Genomic DNA, 13,055 nt, shown 5'->3' on the forward strand with positions numbered 1-13,055 from the left:
GGGAGAAGTTTGGTGAAGAGCTGAGTGCTCCAGAGTCTCTCACTTGCACACTGTCTACTTGTGGGTCTCAGTGTTAATCCCCCATCTACTGTGAGAAGCTTCTCTGATGAGAGTTGAGCGAGGCACCGATCTATGGGGAAAACAGCATGCTGTTAGGAGTCATTTTAACTGCTGTTGCTGTTTCTTTAGCAAAAATACTAGTAGCAGCTTTTCCCCTAGGGCCCATTACCTCTCTAGTGTTGGGTTCTTGACCTCATTAGCAGTGTCAGATATGGGCTCCATCTCTGGAGTGTAGCTCAAATACAGTTTTAAAAGTGGCTGCTTACTGCCACAACATTTACACCATGGTCGTAGTACTATACATTGCAGGTGGGTTACTGTTGTAGGTTGCAGGGTTTTTGGATGGTGACATTGATGATTATTTTCTCCTCCCATAGCGTGCAAAGAACCTTACAAGCACCATGAGTGCCAGTTAATAGGGGTGAAACTTTAAGTTAGACACCAGCTTGACGTCTCTGTATTTGGGACGATATAAGTAAGTGTTGTCCTCAAATAGGGCCTTACCATAAGGTTGTGGAGAAGGACCAATGGCCATGGCAATGGCTTGAGATGTTTTGTTGTCCCAGGGGAACCCATAGCCAATGAGTCAACAAGATGTAACCATTCCTGGCACAGAAAATTTTATTTGATGGCATAAAATGTCTAGATGGGGCATTGGCTCCATTTAGATTCCTTTCATATATGTATATTTTAGGAAGCTTCTACAATTGTATGCTTCCATATATGGGGGTGTGCAGGATAAAGGAGGGAATATGAGTAAGGACTTTTGAGAACTTTTTTGTTTGTTAATTTTTAGTTTAGTTTTGTTTTGTTTTGTTTTGTTTTTCGGGACAGGGTTTCTTTGTGTAGCCCTGGCTGTCCTGGAACTCACTCTGTAGACCAGGCTGGCCTCAAACTCAGAAATCCGCCTGCCCCTGCCTCCCAAGTGGTAGGATTAAAGGCATGCGCTACCACTGCCCAGCAGAGACCTTATTTTTAAAATCTCTATCTGCATGCAGGTTAAAGGAACTAGGGCTTAGCAGAGGTGGAGAGGCGCTGTCCGGGTGCTGAAAACGGCATGGAAACCTGGGCTCTGAGTTTCTGTTCCTGCAGAACACTGAGCTTCTCTTGGTTCTGGAATGATGCATGCTGGTATTGGGTAGTTGTTATTTTAAGACGGAGTCTTTCTCTACAGGCCAGGCTGCCCATGACCTCAGTATGTAGCCAGTCCAACCTCAAATTCGTGACAATTTGACCTCAGTCTCTCAAATGCCAGCATTACAAATGTAAGCAACAATGCCACAACACACTGTTTTTTGTTTTGTTTTGTTTTTGAGATAGGGTTTCACAAGGCTAGTGAGATGGCTCAGAGGTTAAGAGCACTGACAGCTCTTCTGGAGGCCCTGAGTTCAAATCCCAGCAACCACATGGTGGCTCACAACCATCTGTAATGAGATCTGAAGACAGCTACAGCATTCTTACATATAATAAATAAATTTTAAAAAATCTTTTAAAAAAAAGAGAGATAGGGTTTCACTATACTCTGGAATGCCCTATGTAGACCAGGCTAACCTCCAACTCACAGAGATCAACCTGACTTGGCTCCCTGAGTGCTGGGATTACAGATATGCACCACCATGCCTGGTTACTGTCTTCTTGAGAGGAAGAAAGAAAGAAAAAAAAAAGAAAGAAAGAAAGAAAGAAAGAAAGAAAGAAAGAAAGAAAAAAGAAAGAAAGAAAGAAAGAAAAAAGAAAGAAAGAAAGAAAGAAGAAGAAAGGAAGGAAGAAAGGAAGAAAAGAAACACATAAAAATTTATTATTTGTTAGATGTAGATGTGTTTTTTGGACATGAGTGAGCCCTGGTGTGTATGGAGATTAGACCACACTTGAGGGTGTTGGTTCTCTCCTTCCATTATGTTATTCCCAGCACAGAGCCCAGGATGTCAGGCTTGGCAGCAGGTGCCTTAATCCACTGAGCCATCTCTTCAGTCCTATACTGGTTTTCTTGAACAAAGTCCTCCATGATCACAGAAGCACACAGCATGTATATGGAAAAAGATGTGTCTACTTATGTGATAAATTGTATTGCATAATAAAAACACAAGTGGTTTACATGAAGATCTAGCTTTTCTCCATTTCTCATCCCTCTACAGTGTTTATTCTAGGATTAGAACCCAGACTTAAGAAGGAAATCACAGAGATTCATATTTAATATGTTTACTTAATAAAGATGTAGCAGATTCAAAGATGAAAATTTCATAATAAATAACATTAGATAGATGGATGGATGGATGAATGGATGGATATGGATACACACTTTTCATTTCACAGAGGAGTTTTTTTCTTTTGCTGAAAACGTAGCCAAAGGCAAGTCTTTTGAAAGGCAAGCTTGGATCTCATTATTAATAGTTCCCCAACTAAAAATGATCTACAGGGCTGGAGAGATGGCTTAGTTAGTAAAGTGCTTGCTGTACAAGTATGGGAGCCTAAGTTTGGATTCCCAGCACGCATGTAAAATTTGAGTATGGTAGCATGTTCCTGTAAACCCTCTCTCTGGGGTGGGGGCATAGAGAAAGGAAGATCTCTGGGGATTTTTAGCCAGCTGGTTTTCATATCTCACTTCAAGTCATTTTATAGGTAGAGTCTAAAATGGCAGTAAGAATGCTTTTGGATTCAAAACATTAGCAAATATCCTACTGTTTACTCTGTTATAATGATCAAAGGTTAACAAAGCCTGTGAAGATTAATGTCAATTGTGAGCTTGATGGGATTCGGAGTCACCATGGAAATGAACCTCTGGGGATGTCTGGGTACATCTAGGCATGATATAGAATTAAAGTATAATTATAGAATCACGGGATCCACCTTTTGAAAATTCAAAATCATTTGAAAGGAAGGGGCCTAAACTGAAAAAATGCCCCTTGAGAAGTTCTTTGCTCAAAAACAGATTCCAGAGAAATTGTTCCCTGGGGTTGCACACAAAGGGAGACAGAAAGTGTGGTGTGAGGGGGCAGACTTTGTCCTAAGAGGGCAGCAGAATTTGGCAATGATATCCATGAGGTAATGGCTTTTCAGACATGAAAGATGCAAAGTTAAGAGCATCATGGAGTTCTCTGTCAGGGTTCCAGAAGGCCACCAAAGCCAGGCAAATTATGGCCAGGGTGGACTCTTTCAAGGCAACAAGCAGGGTGTTGGAGATGTATTCACTAAGGGAATGTCTATTAAGAAAACTGCAGTTATGGTGTAGCACTGACCCAAGAGAGAAAGAAGTTATGTATGCTGCAGGTGGCAAAGATGGAGGTAAAGGACTATCCAAGCCTTTTGGAGCCAAGATGATTCAATCATGAGCTCCAGATGTCTGGTATGGAGCTGCAGGATTTGGTTTTATTGTTGGTTTGGTCTGATCATTCATTGCTACATTTTCATTATTCTGATTTGGAATGGGAAAGTTTATTCTGTACTATTATATATTGGAAATATAGAACTTGTTTTTTTTAAACCATTATACAGATATGTATACTTAAGAAGTCATGTTGTATTCTAGATGAAACTTAGGTTTTTGGACCTCTAAACAGTGTTAACACTGTTAAAGATTGTGAGAATATTTGTATGCACTCTGTATTATAAGATAGATAGGGACCTCTTGGAGTAAGAGGTAGAAGGTGATGGCTTAAAAGTGATGTGTTTGAAAGTTAGATAGACAGGCTGGAGAGATGGTTCAGGGGTTAAGAGCACCAACTGCTCTTTCAGAGGTCCTGAGTTCAATTCCCAGCAACCACATGGTGGCTCACAACCATCTGTAATGGAACCTGATGCCCTCTTCTGGTGTGTCTGAAGACAGCTACAGTGTACTTATATATACAAAATAAATAAATAAATAAATAAACATTTTTAAAAAGTTAGATTGATAAATGGTGGAACTGCAATAGTTGAGCTTGATTGTCAACTAGTATGTAGAACTGGAACCATGGGACAAACATGGGCACATCTGTGAGGGATTTCTAGATTAGGTTAACTGTGGAGGGAAGACCTAGCTAAGTATGTGATGTATCATCCCATCGGCTGGGTTCCCCAACTGAATACAAAGGAGAAAACAAGCTGAGAACCCGCGCTTCTCTTTCCCTGCTTCTGTTTGTGGATGTAGCACAGCCAGCCATCACAAGCTCCAGCTTCCACGACACCTTCATGGGATGGATGACACCCTTGATGGTGAGCAAAGTAATCTTTTCCTTAAGACACTAATCCAGTGTTTTGTTGCACCAATAAGACAATAATTAATACCACACCCCAAAGAATGGATTCACCCATAGCTCTGGCATATGAGTAACGCTAATTCAATAGAGATAAACCCATCTTCTCTCTTAGATCAAACCCCTGTTCAACTGCTGCTGCTTGGCAGGTATGCGTTAAGTGGGTACAGCCTCACAGATGGGCTCTTTCTAGTCTGTAAAATATAGTGAAATAGAGAAATTAAGCAGATGTAAGCAATAAAGCACCAATAGTAAAATGCCACATAAAGAGACCGAGTGATGATTGTCTTAAATGATTTGAGAAAAGTGAAGCAAATTTATAATGATGTTGTTACAATGATTAGTTCACATTCATAATGAAGTTAGTTGGCATAGATGAGGTAAGGGTATGATTACTTGTAGGTTGGCAAAGTATTAAAAAAAAAAGGGATTCTTAGACAGGAGAGGTTAAAATACTTTGAGTAGGTGCCTGGAAAAATCTAATGAAATCTGCTTAAAATTCCTACTTAGATCTTTTAAAAACTTTTAATGTCTTCTTAGCAAATGTTAATTATATAATAATGGGTTTCATAATGCATATAATTTATTTTTAATTGTATTCACATCCCAATTATCTCACCGTATCCCTCTCGCTGCTGGTGATCCTGTTCTTCCCAACTGGTTATCTTCAACTTTCAAGTGGGTTTTTGCTTGTTTGTTTGGCGAGTCAATGAGTTTATTTGGGGTTGCATAGGCTGTGGGTATTGACAGGGGCATGGATGACTTATCAGTAGCTACATCATTGAAGAGAATGCATCCGTTCCAATAATTTCAGCAACCTTTTTTTTTTTCTGACAGCATGTGACCAAAGAGCTATTACTAGAAGAGATTTATAGGCAACGCTTTTTTTTCAGTGTTCAAGAGATCTATAGGCCATTAGATACAAATATCTGGGAAGGGTCCAAAAAAGTACAGTGGTCCTATCTGGGATTTTAGAGGACAGAAGTCTCTGGTCAAAAGAGTCTTTGTTGTTATCAGAGTGGCTTTGAGAGGTGAGGGAATTTTTTGGAAAAGCAAACCTGCCAGCACTAGCTTACATATGGTAGCTCCAGAAGCCAGAGATCACTGGCCTTTCAAAGATGTCCCTTTACCTTGGGATGCTAGGATCTTCTTCCAAGCTTCCTTCACATCCCTGTTTCTCAGAGTGTAGATGAGTGGGTTGAGCAGCGGGGTGAAGACACAGTAGAAGAGGGACAGGAACTTAGACTGAGTATTGTTGCCTGGAGGCTGGAGGTATGTGTATGTACCAGGTCCAAAGTACATGGTGACCACGAGCAAGTGGGAAGAGCATGTGCTCAAAGCCTTACGCCTTCCCTCAGCTGAAGGTAACTTCAGAATAGCCCTAGCAATGAAGATGTAAGAGATGAGCACTGTCAAAAGAGACACTATTCCAAAAGGAATAGCTCCCAAGACTAGAGACAGGTCGTTTGTGGCGGTGTCACTGCATGCCAGTTTAATCAAAGCAGGCACCTCACAGAAGAAGTGGTCTAGCGTGTTTTTTGAACAAAAGGTAAGGTAGAGGGTGAGTGTAGCTTGAACCAGAGAATTGGCCAGGCCACTGGCCCAGCATACAGCTACCAGCCACACGCATGCCCAGAGATGCATGATGAGTACATATCGGAGGGGACTGCAGATGGCCACATAACGATCAAAAGCCATTACTGCCAGCAGAGCGCTTTCAGTGCAGCTGGTCCAGTGGAAGAGATAGGCCTGGGCAAAGCAGCTCCAGGAGGCAATTGTCTTTTCTGGGCCCCAGAGATTGACTAGCAGCTGTGGGACAATGGTGCACGTGGCACAGAGGTCCAGCAGAGACAGGTTGTCTAAGAAGAAGTACATGGGTGTTTGGAGCCTAGGCTCCAGCAGGGAGAGGACAATGATTGAGCTGTTTCCTATCATGGTGAAGATGTAAGAGGCCAGAAGCACTCCAAAGAGGGGCACCTCCAGCCATGGGTGATCAGAGAAGCCTACCAGAACAAATGTGTTGGGGAAACTCACATTCTGCCTTTCTATGCCCACCTGCATTGCATATGCCTGTATGGAAAAAGACAACATTTGAAGGTAAACAAAATGGTTCCTTTTTAATAAGTCCAAAGCAACATCTTCAGAACGCCCACTGAATTTGTGATGTTGCCTTAGCAAGATATTCTCCATGGGTGCTTTGAATGGTTTCCCAGAACGTAGCTGGGAACGTACCATACTGCTCAGTAGTTAAATTACAAGTCGGGTTAGAGCAAAACTATCCAAGATGCAATGAAGATATTACCCAAAGCCTCATCATGTCAACTAGGGGTCTTGCCTATTGGAAACACTGCCGCTGTGAATGTGGTTCTCCAAACGCTGAGCTGAGATTTAGCTTCAATACTTTTAGTATGTACTCAAAAGTGGAACGTCTGAATTTTATTGTGATTATATTTTTTTATGCTGTATTGCAGAATCTTTGTTCCATTTAGCTACCCACCACCAGGGACTGCTTTCCACACTCTCATTAATAATCATTGCTCTCTCATAGCAAAGAGATGATGTAACAGCTACCCATCTTTTCATTCTCAATTCTCTGCTCTGCAGAGGGGCGGCCAGCTGGATGCAGGAAGGAGGCCTGAGGTGTCCCAGAGCAAGATCCACATGCACAGGAAGTTCCACAAAATAGAGCAGAAAGTACAGACACAAAGAGGAGGCTGGCGATGACCCAGAACAGTGCCTGACACTAAGAGTAAGATTAAAGATAGAGCCTTTGGTCCTAGTCCCAAGTGAAAAAAGAAGAATGATATGTCAACCCTACTACAAGTCGGCCCTTGACATTGTAAATGCTGCCATTGAAAGAGGAAACAGGATTCAAAGCAACCAACTGCAGGTGCATAAGATCTGTGCAGAAACGAAAGCAACATGAAACCCGAGATAGCATGTCCTCTCCAAAAACCACGAACTCCACTGTAATGCACCCAGTGAGAATGAGTTAGGAGAACCTCCAAATGAAGAGTTCAAAAGAATGCTTATGACTGTGTTCCAAACACAAAAAGAAGGGGTTGGAGAGATGGCTCAGTGGTTAAGAGCACTGGCTATTTTTCCTGAGGACCTGGGTTCAATTCCCAGCACCTAGATGGTAGCTCACAACTGTTGGCAATTCCTATTCCAGGGGACTCAACACCCTCACACAGATACACATACAATCAAATCATCAATGTACATAAACTTTAAAAAAAATGTGCAAAAAGAAGACACAAAAGCACTCTAAGATCAATAAAGAGTTAGAATTGCTGAAGAAAAAAAAATCAAGCTAAAATTGAAAATTAAAAAAATAAAACAAAACAGAACAAATGTAAAGCTTATCAGAAACCCTCACCAACAGAATGGGCTTGTTCAGAACAGGGTATCAGAGCTGGATTTTGAGAGAGAATGGCATCACCCAGTGAAAGTCAGTGTAATGAAGGAAAACTAAGGTGCCACCAGGAACCAGACTCAGTTTAAATCCTTCCCATCCTGTCTTCACATTAAGCTGTTTGAATAATCTTCAGATTTCGGCCCTCCTAGCATTCCATTACTTCTAAGGTCATATGAACCTTCAGAACCTCATGGCTTTGGGCCTGATTCTGGTTTGGCTATGCCCCATACCTCACTTCCTCCAGGAATGAGTAGGTAGGTTATACACGGGGCTACTCAGATTTCACAATAAACTTCTGTACGATCAGCCTCATTCTTCCTTTAGACATCACCCCACAAAAGTGCTCAAGTCAGGGTGACCTGGTTAACTCCTCACAGCACAAGCAGTGACTGCCACCCAGATTTTTTTGCAAGTGATTTTTTTCCTATAATCTAAACTTCTTTGTATTTCCGCTCCTACATGCTACCCAGAACTCTCAACTTAGCTCAGACTTTAATTTTTTGAAGTCATTTTTTCTGCATCACCATGATATATTAAATGTCAGAGATTTTATTTATTTCACTGGTTCATATATCCTAATACTTATTGTACAATGACTTAATTGTCCTTGATTGGTTACTGTCCTGTTTTGGTCTACTATGTTTGTTTAGTTTTGTTAGATTGATATTTGATTTACTCTGGCAACTTAGAATGCACAAAACCCTGCATCCTAGCCGGGCAGTGGTGGCACATGCCTTTAGTCCCAGCACTTGGGAGGCAGAGGCAGGGGGATTTCTGAGTTTGAGGCCAACCTGATCTAAAGAGTGAGTTCCTGGACAGCCAGGGCTATACAGAGAAAACCTGTCTCAAAAAACCACACACACACACACACACACACACACACACACACACACACAACAAACAAAAAAACCTCCTACATCCTAACTATGTTTTGGATGAACACCCCACCCCAACCCCTGGTGGTGGAGGAGGAAGGCCATTATGAGGTTGAAGAGCACAGACTCCTGGAAGTTTTTACTTTATTTTCCTTGATTTAAAAAAAAAAATCTCCTTTCCTAGACTAGCCCACACTCAGTGGATGAGAACATCCTTTGTCATCTTTTGTAGGACTTGACAGAAGAGAGAGAAGCTTACTGCAGACATAAGATCTTAGCTGGCAGCTCTCTTACTTACCTGAGGTTGAAGGAGGAGGTGCAGAGTGGGGAACCGGCGATGGAAAACTGAGGCTTGGATCAAATTTTCACTAGACAATGAGGGGTTGGGGGGTAGGAGGCAGTCTAGGCAGAATGCCGGAAGAAGAATTTGATGACACTGGGGGGTCTCCTGAGGTCTATTCCTTAGATCCTTGGAGACCTGAGCTATCTCCTATAGATAATGAAGCTAGGGCTTGTATTTGTACAGAGCATTCTGGGGGGATTTCTTTTAATTTGGCATCTTAGGATCATGTTTGCCCTGGAGAATATGCCTAAGTTAGCTGTATGCAATGAGATTGACACAGTCTGTGGCTTTCTCTTGTTTATGGGTTTCCCATTAACGACTGCGACTTGGGAAGTCTAATGGCCACTGTAGTGAAGACTCACTGAGACGGTTCTTGATAAGTTACTATCGGTTCAGCAGCATTAACAAGTTCTCTCTTGGGCAGATTTTTGTTTGGTTGCCATAGGTGAAACTTTTTGGTATCTTGATAATGTATTTTATTTCACAGTTGCCTTGGTTGGTAGTTATTTTTTTTTTTTTTATTTCTGGCAACTTGACATAAGCTAATTTATCTAAGAAGAACATCAACTGAAAACATTCTTTCACCAGCTTGCCTGTAGGCAAGTCTGTGGGATGTTTTCTTGATTCATGATTGGTGTGACAAAACCAAGTCCATTGTGAGCAATGCCACCTCTGGCTATGTGGCCCTAGGTTGTATATAAAGCAGGATAAGCAAGCCATGAGGAGCAAGTCGGTAAGCAGCATTTTTCCATGGCTTGATGTCAGTTTCTGCCTCTAGGTTTCTGTTTTGAGTTCCTGCTCTGATTTCCCTCAAGTGTGTCTTGGTAGTTATAAGAAGAAACAAACTCAAACCCAGAGGTGGTGGTACCCACCTTTAATCCCAGCAGGTGGATCTCTGTGAGTTCAAGGCCAGCCTAGTTTACAGACTGAGTTCCAGGATAACCAGCTCTACACCAAAAACCCCTGTCTTGAGAAAATGCTTGGTAATAATCTGTCCATAAATATTTTAATAAAAGTAAGCCGGGCAGTGGTGGTGCATGTCTTTAATCCCAGCACTTGGGAGGCAGAGGCAGGTGGATTTCTGAGCTTGAGGCTAGCCTGGTCTACAGAGTGAGTTCCAGGACAGCCAGGGCTACACAGACCTGTCTCCAAAGACCAAAAACAAAACAAAACAAATGTAAATAAAACATGTGGACTCAACAATATACAAAAATATTGGGCAAAGTATTTTGTTCTCTGATGGATTTGCAAACAAGATAAAATAATTCCTGTATACATTACACAATCTAAAATAGGGTAAAAATCTTATTGGGTTTGCTTGTCTGCTTGTTTGTTTGTGGCAAGCCCCAACGTGTTGCTTGTATGTATGTTTTCAGGGCTGATCATTTGGTTTTGGATAATCAGTTGATGTGCTCCTCCCTGGGAACACGATTTCTCTCAACCTCAGCATTCCTAAGTTGCCTGTAATTCTTTGTCTAGGGTTGAGTCCGTGTGGGCTTTTCCTTGTCTACCTTGGCATGTCTATTGTTGTCATTACTCAGCTCATGTTTGGGTAGTCATGCTGGCGAGTTTATGTGCTTAGCTTCAGATATTAGTAGCAGACAAGCCCTCATAGCAAACTCCGAGATCCTCTGGCTCTTGACAATCTCTCCAGCCCCACATCTGTAATGATTCCTGAGTCATTTTGCATATAAATCCATTGGCACTTGGGGTCCATAACTGCATGATGTTTTTCATAAATTTATGCATCTTATGTTGATTTATTCATGCTGAAAAGGTTTAACTAAGTCCATTTTTATGATTTTAAAAAAGATTTACTTTCTAAAGTTTTATATGTATAAGTGCTGTGTGCCTGCCTGTATGTGTACATACCACCTGCCAGCAGTACCACTGGGAGCCAGAAGAGGGCACTGGACTCCCTGAAGCTGGAGTACAGAGGGTTGTGGGCTGCTGTGTGTGTGTGCGGAGAACAGAACACAGGTCCTCTGCCAGAGCAACAGTGCTCTTAACTTTTGAGCCACCTCCCCACTCCAATTTATTATTTTTTTCATAAGAATATTCAAAACCTTTTTTCAACCTTTTATTGGTTCTCTGTGAATTTCATATCATGCACCCCAATCCCATTCACCTCCCCCACATGCCCATTCTCTACCTTTTCCATAACAGAGAAAAAAAAACTTGTCATGGAAGCTGTAGTGTATCACACTGTGTCCCACAATCTACCCTTTTCCCCACACTTCTTTGCTTGCAAATGTTCATTGCAATGACTCGGTCTAGTACAGGCTTCTGGCTTCTGACTTCTTTCAATCCTGGAATCTCACTTGGGACCCCTCTCAGATATCCTGTTGCTGCCTGTGCCATGGAGATCCTGAAGTTTTGGATCTTTAGGACCCTCCCCCCTTTCATGCACTCCAGCAGTCCATCAATGGGGTAGATGTTGAGGTAGGACAGTTCAAAGCCCCAGATCTGGGCCAGAGATATACCTGAGCTGGTTGGCCCACCTGCTATTCCTCTCTCTGGTTCTTGGGGCCGCCAGCTCATCCATAATCCCTGCACCCAGGACCTGCTCTACCCTATTGTCCAGATGAGGTGTAGGGCTCACTTTCCCAAGTGCTGCAGTAAGTGAGGGGCAGGGCCAGTTCTCCTGCTCTGATGACCTCAGGGCCAGTTCTCTTGCCTGTCGTATGTGGCAAGAGGTAAGATGGGGCATACTTCCCTTGCCCATGTCAAGGCATGGCAAACAATTGGCAGAGTCAGCTCTCCCACACTTACATCCTCAAGGCTGGCTCACCCATGCCCCTGCCACCAAGATCAGCTCTTCTGTGCTGCTCAGGTGTGGCACATGGCCCATTCTTCCAAGTGCTGTAGCTGGTAAGGGGCAGGCCAGCTGTCTTGCTCTCATGACCCCAGGGCCAGCTCTCTACCTGCTTCAAGTGGCAAGGGGGGAGAAGGGAAGAGGTAGGAGGAAGGAGGGTATCTCTTCCTCATCCATGATACAGCATGGGAGACAAGAGGCAGGGCCAGCTCTCCCGTACTCATACCCTCAGGGTAGGCTCACCTGCAACTCTTGTCATTCAGGGCCCACTCTCCTGAGTACTGCAGCTGGCTAGGTGTGGGGTGCAGCTCTCCTGCTTCCATGAGAAGTTCTCTTATGATGTCCAGATGAGAGGTAAAGCCTGTTCTGCACTGTTCTCAGACTTCAACATGTCCCCAGGCAGTAGCCCAGACTAGGGATATCCACCTGGCCTTTGGTGGTAACAGACCCCTGCTGCTGCAGAGCCATGGACACAGACATAGCACCCAGTCGCAGCACAGGCCAGGACCCCATCATGGTTCCAGATGGCATTGATACACCAAGCTGTTCCTCACTACTGTCGAGTCTCCAGTTCTGCCTCTCTTCATTGTGTCCACATCCTTCTGTTTCTTGTTCTCTTCCATTTCCACTTACTTTCTCCTCCTAGTGGCATCCAGGGTCTCTGAGTGTCTGGGGTAGTCTCAGGAGTGCTATGTCCTGCTTCTGCATCATGGCACTTGGTAGGGGTCTTTGGCATGGTTTGCCCCAACCTCGCCACCCCTTGCCCAGGCTTGTGCAGTGCTGGACAAGTCATCTCAGGCAAGCTTCCTGTCTGGGCCCAATGGCACCTGTCTGGTGGTCATCTTAGGCTCACTTCTGCATGGGTCCCGGGGGCCCAGGTGGTGTGCTTCTAGTCTCCAGCTTTCTTCACATCCTGGGAGCCCATCCAGGCCTTCATGGTGACAGATTGATGATCTTCTCAGGCTTGCTTTTTTCAGGGAGTATTGGGCTAGGTCAGAACACTGAACATAGACATAACCTCTCTCTTCTCTGCCACCTACATGTAACACAGCAGCCACAAGGGGCAGATTAAAAATGTTTTTTTTTTAAATAGTTGTTTTGAATTGTATATTGTACTGTCACTACCTATAAATCCTCGATGTCATAGAATACCACTATTCTTCTCTTCTCTCTGGCTGTAGCTTTGTAAGTGACCACACTCCTCTCCTTTCCCCCAGCTTTCTCCTTTCTCTTGCCTCTGGGAACTACTGCTCATTAAGCCTAAAAGGTCGGATTTGCTAAATTCCACATCTGAGTTGAAAAAAGTAGCACCCGT

The 13,055-nt window shown here is 43.2% G+C and overlaps 1 protein-coding gene and 1 non-coding gene across 2 annotated transcripts; both read right to left on the reverse strand.

The window, feature by feature from the left end:
• Positions 1-5,339: 5,339 nt before the first annotated feature.
• Positions 5,340-6,434, reverse strand: LOC116078908 (olfactory receptor 2B11-like). Its single transcript, XM_031354284.1, has one exon. The coding sequence runs from the start codon at positions 6,378-6,380 to the stop codon at positions 5,391-5,393; it is 990 nt and encodes a 329-aa protein (XP_031210144.1). The 5' UTR covers positions 6,381-6,434; the 3' UTR covers positions 5,340-5,390.
• Positions 6,435-12,677: 6,243 nt separating this feature from the next.
• On the reverse strand, positions 12,678-12,808 carry LOC116079456. The gene has a single exon (XR_004114003.1). It is a non-coding gene; the product is annotated as a small nucleolar RNA SNORA17 (small nucleolar RNA).
• Positions 12,809-13,055: the final 247 nt, after the last annotated feature.

Source organism: Mastomys coucha, unplaced genomic scaffold, assembly GCF_008632895.1.
Source record: "Mastomys coucha isolate ucsf_1 unplaced genomic scaffold, UCSF_Mcou_1 pScaffold5, whole genome shotgun sequence".
NCBI classification, from domain to species: Eukaryota; Metazoa; Chordata; class Mammalia; order Rodentia; family Muridae; genus Mastomys; species Mastomys coucha.